This window comes from Saccostrea cucullata, unplaced genomic scaffold, assembly GCF_032062105.1.
Source record: "Saccostrea cucullata isolate Sc308-1 unplaced genomic scaffold, CSIRO_AGI_Scuc_v1 ctg14221, whole genome shotgun sequence".
Classification (NCBI taxonomy): Eukaryota; Metazoa; Mollusca; class Bivalvia; order Ostreida; family Ostreidae; genus Saccostrea; species Saccostrea cuccullata.
Genome location: NW_026935698.1, coordinates 1 through 13,677, shown reverse-complemented (window position 1 = coordinate 13,677; position 13,677 = coordinate 1). Strand labels below are relative to the sequence as shown.

Here is a 13,677-nt window from a genome sequence, read left to right as displayed (position 1 = left end):
TTTTTTGTATTTACTTTATTGTTAATGCTTCATTAGTGTATGTTACGTACAACCATTAAAAGTGCTAATCAAGAAAAAAAATTACTAGAAAGGTTTAAAACATCCACTGGAAAAAGAATTTAGTTGGTTCCATGATTCCATCCCATGAAGCCCAAAGAAATTCTCAACAGATTAAATCACTGAACCGACCAGTTCATACAGACCGGTTCATACAGTATTGAACATACTGATTTCGCTCTTTAATGAGTTCATCTATGTGCAGTTGAAGTCCTGGATTATACGAGTTTGTTAAATGACTACCTTTTCAGAGAAGAAGATGAAAATATTTAAAAATTAACGCCCGATAGGATGGACGTAAACGCAAAGCAATAGGTCATCTGATTAAACTTATAATCTAGTAGTGTGGTTTGAATTGGATTGCAGTTACTTGGGAATAGACTTGTTTTAAAAAATGATTATTTGCTCATCCAGAAATATAAATCAAAATAAGCATCTTGAGCAAGTTTGAGTTTTCAGCTATTGATGCATCATCCCTGCAAGTTTGGTTCAAATATATCTTCTACTTCCTGGTAATGGACCTGGTCCAATAAAATAACCTGGTCAGTCAGGTCCAGTTTATCAAGTGAATCAACTCTGGTATTGTGCAACTGTTTCAGAAAAAACTTTCTTAAGCGCAAAAGTGGTTAACATAAGGCTAATAGTCACCTTGGAAAAGACACGAAGATGACAAAGATGACATAGCATTTGAACACAATTTTCTGCTCCAACAAACTTCAACCCAAGATTATGATGCCGAAAGGAACGCCGAGGAAAAGTTCCCCCAACCTTTATTGTGTTGAGCTAAAAAGTGTAAATTTTACAGAAAGCTTTACCTCCAGCTACAACTAAATGATGTTGTAAAAAAAAAGAAGCAAAGAATGGATATACATGTAGTGGTATCTTTTCATACGATATTACATAATTAATGCCATATTTCGGCAAATAAAAAATAAGAAAATATCTGTAATTATTTTAATTTACCATAACAATATCATCATTCATAATTTGTTTTCCATTTTGTTTTCATAATTTGTTTTCCATTTTGTTTTGTGTTTGAGCTATTCAACTTCTTGATTAAATCATAAATAAAAGAAACCTCAGCATTCCTCAAACAAAAGTACATGTGTTCTTCTTCATAAGTAACTTATGGCATATTTTGACAAATCAAAAGTCACTTGTGTTGCACATGCATTGTGTTGTTGATTGTACTGTAAATGTTGTATGTGCTTGTGTAAGTCCACAAGAAAAAAAACCTTTCACAGAAGCCCAGTAAATCCATCTGCACAAAATTTATTAAACATCCATTGCCGTCACACATTATCCTAAGGCGTCACGCAGAATCTACACAGAATGAATTAAACATCCACTGCCGTCACAAGTTCAAACCATTGTCTTAAGGCCTCAAATGACAAATGACACATAAGGAAGGGAGTTTATCTCTTGCAGTATAATGTAGAAAAGAAAGGGAAATTAATCCATGTAGGACTTGATTTCTGAAAGATACATCTTATATAACAAATGATTTTATGTCTGATATCAACATCATGTTTAAAACTTTATTCTAAAAATTATTACCAAGTCATGAGCAAAAAAAAAAAAAACTTCGCAGTGCTTTCCAAGATTTGATTTTTTTTCCTTTTTTGGATATAATAAATAACACATTTGTCAAAATGTTTTACAATAAAATCTATTTTTTATGTGATTTAATAATTTGTTACAACAAAACCCGAATTATTAAAAAATATGATGACAATTATATCCCACTCCACATATTCTCTTTAAAAAAAACGCATAGTAAAATTTTAGTGACACATTAAACATAAAGATTCTTTAGTAAAATGATGCATTGATTAAGCATAAATGTGTTAAGCAACAGAAATACTGCCAAAATGTCATAATTACTCAAAAATTTTGAAAATTTTAAAATCATATTCAGTTTGAGGCCATTAAGGATCAATATCTGGTATGCCCCCGCAGACACAAATGATAGCCACAAACGGCATCTAATGGAATTAAATGTGTGTAATAAAAATTGTATAGGAATAATCTCCCACTCCAAATGTAGAACTTTGGTCAGTTGTTGCAGAGTCTGGTGATTCGATTGTCTTTGGCAAATCATCTCAATCCATTTTGTCCAATGCTGCTTAATTTGGATTAAATCTAGCGATTTAGATGAATGTGACAGGAACAGTATGCTGTATGTCAAACGAGCCGTAGGTGGCTGTTTATTGTGATATTGCAAAACGGTTTTACGATGCTGCAAATTGGAATGGGCACGTGTAGGTAGAACATGGTTAGAGTACCCTTTTCAATCAAAGTCCATTGAATTTGAACGAAATCAATTTTACCTTCATATAATAACATTTTCAATAGCATTACACCACCAACACCAACTATTTCAACGTCCTGGAGGCATTTATTCTGTCTAACATTCATTACAAAGCATTGACACTCTTAAACTTATAAGAGGCTTTCAGATATATATTCTGGACTAGTAGCTAAACCAAAATGTTAAGCAGAGATTCTGTGGTCATACTCTATTGATTTGAGATCTTTGAAGTCGATATTTGGGGTGTTGGTGGGTCAAAAAAGTAGTATGAATAATCCACTTGCAATAAATCGTAGCCAACTGAAAACGGTCTTAAAATGATCTGTGCAGTTCAATGATAGCGAATCCTTTAGATGACGTCATTGAATTACATTAATTGCAATTAATGCAATCCTCTGAAGTGATGCTGTGCTGCTGATGTCACACGTAGTCTACCATATTTGTTTGCGAACATTATATTGGGTATTTGATGTTAATGATTTATGTTTTATAGGTTAGATATGGCGCTGTGCGTAACATTTAAAGTTCTTGCAATTGTAGATTGCAGTACCCCTGCTTCCAATCACCCATTTTCTTTTTTGTGCTTTGCATCATTCAGATGCAGCATTTTTAGGAAGCGTCCTTTTCAAGATAAAATCAGATTCAAAATATCGAGAACCCTCACTTTTGATAGACCCTTTGTACCTGAAGGAATTGCATCAAAATTCAACAAATGAAAATTGAGATCAAAAGTTTAGGGTAAATTTTGCAAAATCAGGGGTTTTTTTGTCTGTGAGACTTAATTGCTAAAAAATCACGCATTTTATTCATTATAACCATAAACAAGAGGCCCATGGGCCACATCGCTCACCTGAGAAGCTTTGACCATTCTGTTCATTACCAGATTTCCCCCTTGTTATACATAATGCATCCCCACCCTACCACACTGATCAATATTTAGACAGTTTGAAATCTACAGTATCCCATGATCCTTCCATGGGCACACATGTTTCAGCTTTTTTGGCCCAGTAGTTCCTGAGAAGAAGATTTTCAAAGATTTTTTCCTATATATTTCTATGTAAACTTTTGATTCCCCGTTGTGGCCCCGCCCTTCCCCTGGGGGTCATGATTTGAACAATTCAGATTCTTCACTATACCAGGATCCTACCACATAAGTTTCAGCTTTTCTGGCCCAGTGGTTCTTGAGTAGAAGATTTTCAAAGATTTTTCCTATATATTTCTATATAAACCTTGATTCCCCATTGTGGCCCCACCCTTCCCCTGGGGGTCATGATTTGAACAATTTAGAATCTACACTATACCAGGATGCTTCAACATAAGTTTCAGCTTTTCTGGCCCAGTGGTTCTTGAGAAGAAGATTTTTCCTATATATTTCTATATAAAACCTTGATTCCCCATTGTGGCCCCACCCTTCCCCTGGGTGTCATGATTTGAAGAATTTAGAATCTACACTATACCAGGATGCTTCCACATAAGTTTCAGCTTTACTGGTCCAGTGGTTCTTGAGAAGAAGATTTTTTAATGACCCAACCCTATTTTTGTCTTTTCTTGATTATCTCCCCTTGCGAGGGGATATGTCCCTTCATTTTAACAATTTATATTCCCCTTCACCCAAGGATGCTTTGTACCAAGTTTGGTCAAAATTGGCCCAGTGGTTCTTGAGAAGAAGTCGAAAATGTGAAAAGTTTACAGACGGACAGACAGACGGACAGACAGACAGACGGACAGACAGACAGACAGACGGACGGACGATGGACAAAATGTGATCATAAAAGCTCACTTGAGCCTTCGGCTCAGGTGAGCTAAAAATAGAAGGTATGACAAAACTATCATCCATTTTTCAGGGCATTGTTCCTACTATGCGATTCTTTTTTTTTCAGAGTATACTTATTATATTGGTACATGTACACTATACGTCTCAAAGTCTATAACAATATTACAATTTCTTTAAACCAAAGTCTTATCTCCAATATATGTTACAGTGTATATCTTAAAATATTGCATAATTAGATACACGATCTAACATGGAACAGCCCGAAATAATACTAAGCTATGGATCATGACTAATTGCAGAAGTTATGTTTCTTGTTGAAGAGGTTATCCTGTTACATATGAAAAAAGCCATTTCCACTTATTCGAGAGTGATTTTCTTAATTATGTTTTAATGCTAATGACAATATTGCAATGTTTCTAACATTGAATGCAAGAGAAACGTTCCTCTTGATTTATTGGTAATTAGGCACAGGATCAGTATTTAAGTCCATAATCATCATTGACGAGCTTTTATGTCTAGGAATCTTTTTAGGTCTTCAAATTAGAACTTAAAGCCAAATTAAATAAGATGTCATCAAAATTCTGCCTGAAACTATAGTAATCAAAAGTACAGGATTAATACCTATCTTTAAGGAAGTCTGTCGTTTCAGACAATTTGAAAGCAGTAAATTAAGGTAAAAAATAACACTTAATCAATGCAAACTTCATTTTAAATGCAAATATTTGAATGAGACGGTTTAAGTTTGACAGTCATAAAAATAAAACTTAAGGAACTAGATTATGTTAGATAAAATCCAATGCAATTGGATACTTTCTTTATATACAGGAAGATAATGCTTGTCATCTGTTTAAGGTAGACATAAAATAAGCACAGTTCTACTTAAGTCTGGGATTACTATTGATAAGTTTTTTGATAACAAAAAATTTGGAAACGGAGGAATAATCCTTTTTTACAAAAGGTTTGCGTGCTATGTCATTCCAATTAATTTCAATTAGATAAGTTGAAGGAAGATATCAAAATAAATATTTTCATCCATCAATAGCAATACAAATTTTTTTTTCATCTTTTGTATTTTCATGTTTAAACTGCATGTATAAACTACATATCTGACTTATTCTCAAGTTTTGTAGCTTCTTTACATTGCTGGCAGTGTGCCACCCTTTTATCTGCAATATTTACAGGATATATGGTAATTTTTTTTTATTTAAACAAAAGTCAGTGCAGATGTATACAATGGGCAGGACGAAGATGTTCAGATTTTTGACAAAACGAAATGACTCCCAGAGTTTTAATATATTCATGAGTTATTTATTGTTTACAAAGATCAAATAGCATTAACGTACAATTTTAATATGCCTTAAAGACGTTAATGGTGATATGTCTAACAAGTTCTAGATCTATGATTGACTTTTTTTTTAATTTTTCAATCGTAAACTTCCCTTACATGTGCTGCAATATACCTCTTTTACATATACCTGCATACGGAGTTAATCTCTGTCAGTTGATAAGATACACAAAAGCTTGCTTTACATATGTACACATTCTAAAATGAGATAAGTAATTGACAAACAAAATGATGAAATGAGATTATTCAGCAGTCTCATTTAAAGTCATTATTTAGTTGGTTCTATGGTCGATACAATAACGTGGTCAGCAAAAACAATTTATCGTTGAGTCAAGTGATGTTGACGTTTATTGATACACTGAATTGACAACGGCTTTTCCAGTTTTTTTTTCGACCATGATAAGGAAAACACGACGGATTTGACCGGTCGGCTTGGGTAAACTCGATTACTGCTGTATATATTCTATATTTTTATTCCTTTTTTCTTTGTTATTTAAGCCTCTAATGTACTGTTTCAGTCTCATACGACTTGCTGATAGCTAGATTCCAAGTAAATACCAAGAAGAAAGTCTTTGTCGATGTGGTGCACGTTTTCCATCATTATAAAGGAACAAATATGAAAGTCTGTCAGGGACTGTAGCTCTAGTTCCCAAGCGCCCTCCCAGTTAGTCTATAACACCTGTATCAGGGCTGATACCGTTTGAAGTATATATAGACTGGAAAATATTATTTTTTTTTAAATCTGAAAACGTGTTAATTATTTTTAGATATAATCACAGGCAATTTTCCTCAAATGGTGGTATAATTATTTAGTGATTTAAGATTCCAAATAAGCAAAGGATTGTTTAAAAATGAACGCATATACTTGATAGACGAAAGCTGCAGAATTGTTTCTCTCTACTTTACAAAATCCAAACACGAAGGACAATACAAATGTTTTTAAATAGAAATCACACTTGCAGTAAAGGTTGAAAGTTAAAAAAAAAAATGTAAATATAAGCAATGAATCATTATATTTTTAAAATATAGTCTCATAACTGCAACGGTGTGTGCAAACAAATTGAGTAACAGGTGTTAGAGAGACTATATGAGACTATATCTTTCAAAGAATAATAATTTATTGGTTAATTTAACTCCAATTTCTGATAATTTACTTATCTTTCACAAGTGTTTTTGTTTTAAACAAATGCAAGAAATATATTTTTTGATAATTCGAACGGATAATATAAATAATGATCTGATAATAATGATAATGAAATTGATATAAATTTGTAATGGTGTTTTCCTGGAAATTTCAAAAGCCTTGGGATATACATATATGTAAATGCAATGTTTATTCACATTTTCTGCTTTTCCTGTGCATTTTCAAAACATCACAGACAATACATATACAAGGGTTATTTAGAAAGTAAGCTAACCATCGTCATAACTATTTATCTAATTTACATTATATTCCGATTTTGTAGAAATATTTCAACATTGAATTCAATTGACATGTATTAAAAAATCTAAAATATTTTGATTTATACCGTTTTTTTTTTACTTTAATAAATGGGAAAATCATTTAGGGAAGATGTAAAAATTTTGTAATTTACAAGCAAGAATTTATTCAATTTATACAAATTATGTCTGAAGTGATGTTTTCTGTAAAATGGCACAAGAATAATTAAAATTATCCTACTAGCTAAGATTAAGAATTGCTAAATTGTTTCACATTTCAATAATTGTGACTGAATATATTGACTTGTAAATAAGGTTTCAATTTCAAAATATAGGTAGTCTTTGTTGGAAACAGTTAAAGCATATGAGACCGTAAAACGTTACGGACGGCAGTGAATAATAAAAGGCCACTAGCCTCATAAGTTCTTGATCTCAAGGCTTGTCGGGAGAATAAGATTTCTGTCTGTCTCTGTAACTTCTCCCTCCTGTCAATTAAGTGTAGGTGGGAGGGTGTTTCCAGTAGATGTAGACCCGTCATTTTTCTATGATGGGTGACCTTGACCTTAATGTCTGTATTGATTTCCTCCAACTGTAAAAAAATCAACCATTACTTTATTTTTTATAGCTGGGAAATTATAAGAAATCGATGTATCAGAGTTCCTGATATCATCCTAAGTAATTTAGCAAAGGTGAATTTAAACATGTAAAGAAGTCGGTTCACTTTATGCATAATATGGCCCTGTAGATATACCAATTAATTGATCAACAAGTGATTTTGTATTTGAAGCATTAAAATAAAATAGAGACTTGGTGCTTCATCTCCTATTAAAAGAATTCTTCTAAAAGTCCAGGTCTTGGAGAACTGGCATTATGAATTTGCAATGTTCTTGAAATTTTAGGTAAACAGGTATAATTGAGTACTTTCTGTGAATAAAAATGGTATCAGTGCACTCTCTGATCTAAAAAATAAAACATGTTCATTAATCCTCAGAAACAATTCTATCATCTACTAGTTGCATATTTTAGATCAGAGGTTGCGCTCTATATTAAATCTAATAAAATAGCTTTAAAAATTGACCGTTTTTGTACACTTTTCCAGAATATGAGAAAATTGACGCATTTCGTGACGTCATAATGCATTGACTAGCAAGAAAATGACGTCATTTTTTATAGATACGTAGTCACCAAAGATCTAAGTAATATCTAATGGATTATTAAGTAAAACTATGCACTTTCAGTTTTTCAGAAATTCACAGGGCCAAATAAGGCAAACATGAACCTTGTTCTTTATTTTGTTATTACTCCATTTATTCGAATACTGGCTATAGATACTATAAACTGAAAATCAGTAAATTACTCAATTTTGACGGTGCTCCATGACACCATTTTTTGTGTTCTAAATCGTTGATAATTTGTAAAAATAGGAAGATAAATTCCATTTTCTTAACTCAAACTATTCAAATTAGTAGTTAAAATATGTGTACTAAATTTGGATGTAATATGACGTTAAATAACAAAGTTACGTCAAAAGTCTACGAACGTTTTGAATGACCCTCGTACAATAAACTTCGAGTCCTATGTTACTGAGAATTGTGCTGTCATATCATATACTTGGTTAAAGGTTTGTGGGCATAATTCTGTCGATTTTTCCTGGTCTTCATTCTCATCACAAATGGTTTAAAAATCAGCTTAAGTTAACTTTCAGTTTTTTCTAGGCAATTTCTGTTACCTCTTCGCTTTGAGACAGACAGTGATCTAGATATCAAGACAAACACGGACTGTATAATTTTTGAGTAAATGTAGTTGGTGAATTGGCTTTTGTATTTTTTTTTTTAATTTAATCTTTTTTTTTTTTTCGTTTGAATAACATGATTGTTGTCTTTTGACATTGGAATTTGCGTTGGATTTGAGAATATTTATTATCATATTTATTATGTTATATTTCCTGATCTTGATTCTCATTACAGTAGGTTTACCGGTATGTAACTTTCAGTTTTTTGTAGTATGTAATTTCTGTGACAAAAGTTTTGCTTTGTGAAAGACAATGAGACAGTTTAGCAAGACATGAAATGAGGACAATCAATAATTAAAATCTTCTCATTATCAAATAAGATCTTGTAATCATTTAATGGTACACAATGAACCAACCAATATTGTTTTACCTTATTGTTCCCATTTTGTGATTGCCTAATCTTTTTCTTATTATTATTATCTCATGTAATTGAAGCACAATTTTATTTCTTTTTAAATCCCACTTCTTTGAAAAGAATACAAAGAGATTTAAATGCTCTTGTTTGAAGCAGGTAGCGTACTGCATCATTCCTAAATAAACATAATTAAAAAAGACCAACACCAATCATGACAGAAGGTTATTGTGAAAGGTATAATTTAGCAGACCACAGGAAAGGTAATGAACAAATTAAGTCGTCTCTCCGTAAAAATAGAGTAAATGCGAGTTGTTATTATCCACGTAAAAGGTGCCTCACCTGCACTTTGATTATATTTTAGACTTTTTTAATCAATAACAATGGATCAAGTACCAGATACAGCCCAGCACTTTATCGAGTGTGACACAGAATCTTGTAGGAACTTTTCTGAGTTTTACTGTAATACCTGTCATCAGCGAATCTGTGACCAATGCAAACAGCGCCATCAAGAACAGAACAATGGACATAGGATTGTCCTCTACCACGAGAGAAAAAGAAAACTTCCCTCAGAGAAATGCAGGATCCACGCCACAGGGGATTTAGATTTTTTTTGCGATGATTGTCATAATCCCATCTGTTCTACGTGCGTTGACCAACATCACAGTGATCATGAAATTAGTGACCTTGAAACAATTTACAATGATATTCTACAGGATTGTCAGAAGGCAATAACTGAGGTTTGGAGAAAAGACATACTTGAAGCTAAAGATAATGTTGAATTAATTGGGAAAAAGAGAGAAAATGTGAAGAAAGAAATTGTCAAACTTAGAGTTTCCATGAAATATAGAGCAGATGAACTGAAAGAGGTTGTCGACAATATACTAATTGATAATATTAAAAAGCTAGATGAAATAGAGAACTCCGTCCTAACAGAAATGATGGAACAACAGAAGAAAAAAGTGGACTACATTAATTACCTAGAAAAACTGATTGCAGATTATGAGAGTAAAATTTCTTTAATAAAACACACTGAACTCATAAAGTTCCATTTAGAAATTTCATTGGCTACCCTTAAGATGCCTAGCAAATCTGAACCCAAACTTCCAACCTTTACATTAGGTACACTAAATAAAGAAGAAATTGCAAAACAGTTTGGTGAAATAGAACTAGATTTATCAGAAAGGTTTAAACTTTCCTCTGTCATAAAAGTAAGTGAAAAAACTATCCCTAGAGAAGGAATTTTTCATTTGTCTCTCTTACCTCCAAACAAATTTTGGGCTAGTGAAAAGTGGGGGAATATCAATCAGTATGATATGGAAGGAAACATTTTACAAAAAATATCCACCACTATTTTGGATTTCCAAGGTAACCACACAGTCACAACAGAGGAGGAACTGCTTTACACAGATATGAATGAAAACGCTGTAAACAGAGTAAAAAGTGACATGTCCACCGACAAACTCATTGAAACAGGGAGCTGGGAACCTGGAGCCATCTTCTCCTCTCCTATAAATGGACACATATTAGTTGGTTTACGAAAAAGAACAAAGTCAAGCAACAATAAAATAACTAGATACAACAGAGAAAGAACGAAGTTACAGGACATACAGTGGGATGATAAAAGAAAAACTCTCTACAGAAGTATACGCTTCATCACAGAGAACATCAATGGTGACATCTGTACATCTGACGGGAAAGCCAGAAAGGTTGTGGTGGTAACTGCCTCAGGAACGTATCGCTTCTCTTACACTGGTCACCACTCTCAGTCTGGATTTATTCCCAGTGGAATTTGTACAGATGTTCTGGGAAACATTTTGGTGTGTAATAACTATTTCACATTTATGAAGAACTGCTTTAGTGTCGACATGCTGGACATCAATGGTCAGTTCTTGTCTTTTTTACTCACATCAGAACAATTTCCGCCATCCCCCCATGCTCTCTGTATTGATGACCAACACAATCTCTGGGTTGGGGCATCGGACAGTTTTACTATCCTTGTGTATAATTATTTGCAGAAAACAGAAAAATGATACTATATTATATTTACTGTCTTATGTTTATGCTTTATCAGTTTGTTTAACAAACAACCTCACTTAGTTGCACATAAATGTTAACTAAATGGAGAAATAAATAACAACAAAGATTAAAATAAGTCACACAAGTATATTCACCTACCTCCAACCTTTGGTTGTTATCAATAATCAATGCCCTGCAATCATCGGTTGCTATGTTAAAATTGCAACTTCTGTTATAAAAAGAGTGATCACATTATTAAACGCAACAGTACAAAAATTATTAAAATCAAAAACAAGCAAACATTCCAGTTTTGTTCATTTTCATACCAAACATGACTTGCGGTTCAAACATTTTGCATGGTATTGGATAAAATTGAGGGTATCCACCATAGGCGCTTGGTTACAGGATTGTGTATTTTTTGTATTATGTGTTTTTCTATGTGTGCCTGAATACCCTCATTAAAATAAAAATGAAAATTCGCCGAAATTAGCACGTTTTGAGAAATGTCATATTTACTCTTTTTATATACAGTAAATGAAGAGGCCAAGGGTCAACATGCTTCCCAGATGTTGATTGGTTGCACTGTAGCAGATTACTGTTCTCGGATTGGTCCATTTCCATTGCATTGTATACTGGCTTTGTTTCCTCTCGTGTAAGGTTATATTGGTGCAGAAGTTGTCTAATTTTTCTATTGGTCTTCAAAAGTGCTGTTATTTGAAAGTTCATCAATTCAAATATTCCAACAGGTAATAAAATGGAAAAAAAAACTCATTAGGTTCAAAGAATAAACTGATATAGTTGTGCGTTAAAGTCATTAAATATTACAGTGCTAAAGCAGAGGGGCTGTCATCCATACGTACACATCAAGTCACAATGGGTCAGAACAAAACGGTAAATTACAGAGTATTTGACTTTATTTTAAGAAAAATAGCAACATGCATGTTAACTTTTGTTTTGCTTTAAATTAAAAGCCAATTTAAAACAAATTGTTGACAAACACTCTCTGGCTGCAAACATTTTCTTCAGATTCTATGGATAATGAAACAGAAGAGGACATATATGCCAGAGTAGATCTTTAATAAGCATGTCATGTTTCAGAAATACTAATCCCACCCCAATAATTGGAATTTTTGTAAATCAAATGAGCATAACACTGTCCGAAATCCCGCGACTGATTTTCTGATGATTAATTTGTATATCAAATTTCAAATCAGCATTTGCAGTGAAAATAAGTTTTGAGCAGCTTTTACTTCCCATCTTACTAAATATCCACGTCTCTTTTCCTAACTGCTCAGGAAATGGCTTCAAATTTAACAAAAAATTTTAATGTAAATCAGTATCCTCTGTGTTCTCTAGCAAAATGTATTTTGTTGCACATGGAACCAGACAGCCTGATTCTTTGGTCCAACAAAATGCACACTGCCCTAGAACTCAGTCAATGGCTGTATAATATCCAGTTTTATAAAATAACATAAAGATAACAAAGTTTTCATATATTACTTTATTTTCCAGTATCTCGAGGCTTAACAACTTGGTTTCAACATAAAACATAAAACTTTAACATCCCTCAAACAAAGGTCAATTTGAATCTCATTGCATATTTTGATAAACTAAAAATCACACTTGCACAATAAAATGACTTTGTTTAATCCTTCCTTTTCACATACACCTTTTGACATATTATCATCATGATCTGTTACTTTGTCAGACCATGTCATAGTTAATATTACAAGTATCTACCTGGTCTCGTATAAAGTTCTATCAAAATGCTGGGTTAACAACAAAACAATGATTTATTGTTTATAACAAAAATGAATTCATAAAAACACTTCTCGTGATAAAAGTAATAAACTAATTTTTTCAGCTTTCTTATTACATGCATTAACATTATCATTGAGTTTTGGAACGTGAAAAAGAATATTTTTCTGGTGTAAAATGTTTCACTACAAACAAAATATTTAAAGATAGTCATCATTGTAACAGAAGATTAATCGATAACTTTTATGCGTGGTTTGTTCCTATATTTTTAAGCTCTATAGTCACATTATTTCCATGCACACATATTATATTATCATTTGTATTGTATGCATTGTATGTCCTCACAAGTTCTGTCTCAAACCACTGCACATCCATCTACACAAGAATACGACATCAAATAACATCTACACAGAAATAATCATCCAGAGTTTTTACAAGATCAACCATTTTCAAAAGACATCAAATATCATCTACACATAATAAATCACCCCTGTTGCATCTCTAAAGAAGGTCTTTAAAAGGCATTATACAGAATCTTCACAGAATTCATTAAACATTCACTGCTGTCACAAGTTCAAACCACTGTCTTAAGGCGTCACACAACACATGAGGAAGGGAGTTAATGTCTCGCAGTATGATGTAAAAAGGAAAAGGGAAGTAATCCATGTAAGGCTTGATTTCTGGATGCTGAAATTGACAAAAACAAATGAATTGCATGTCTTAATTAAATCAACATCACTATTTTCTTGAATAGTATTGTGTTTGTCATCAAAGTCAGTAAAATGGGTAAAAAAATCATATTTTATTATCATTCCAAGATACCGTATAT

The 13,677-nt window shown here is 32.6% G+C and overlaps 1 protein-coding gene across 1 annotated transcript; it reads left to right on the top strand.

Annotated features, from left to right (window-relative positions):
* Positions 1 to 9,454: 9,454 nt before the first annotated feature.
* On the top strand, positions 9,455 to 11,104 carry LOC134243594 (uncharacterized). Its single transcript, XM_062725845.1, has one exon. It carries the CDS (start codon positions 9,455 to 9,457, stop codon positions 11,102 to 11,104), a length of 1,650 nt encoding a protein of 549 aa, XP_062581829.1.
* Positions 11,105 to 13,677: the final 2,573 nt, after the last annotated feature.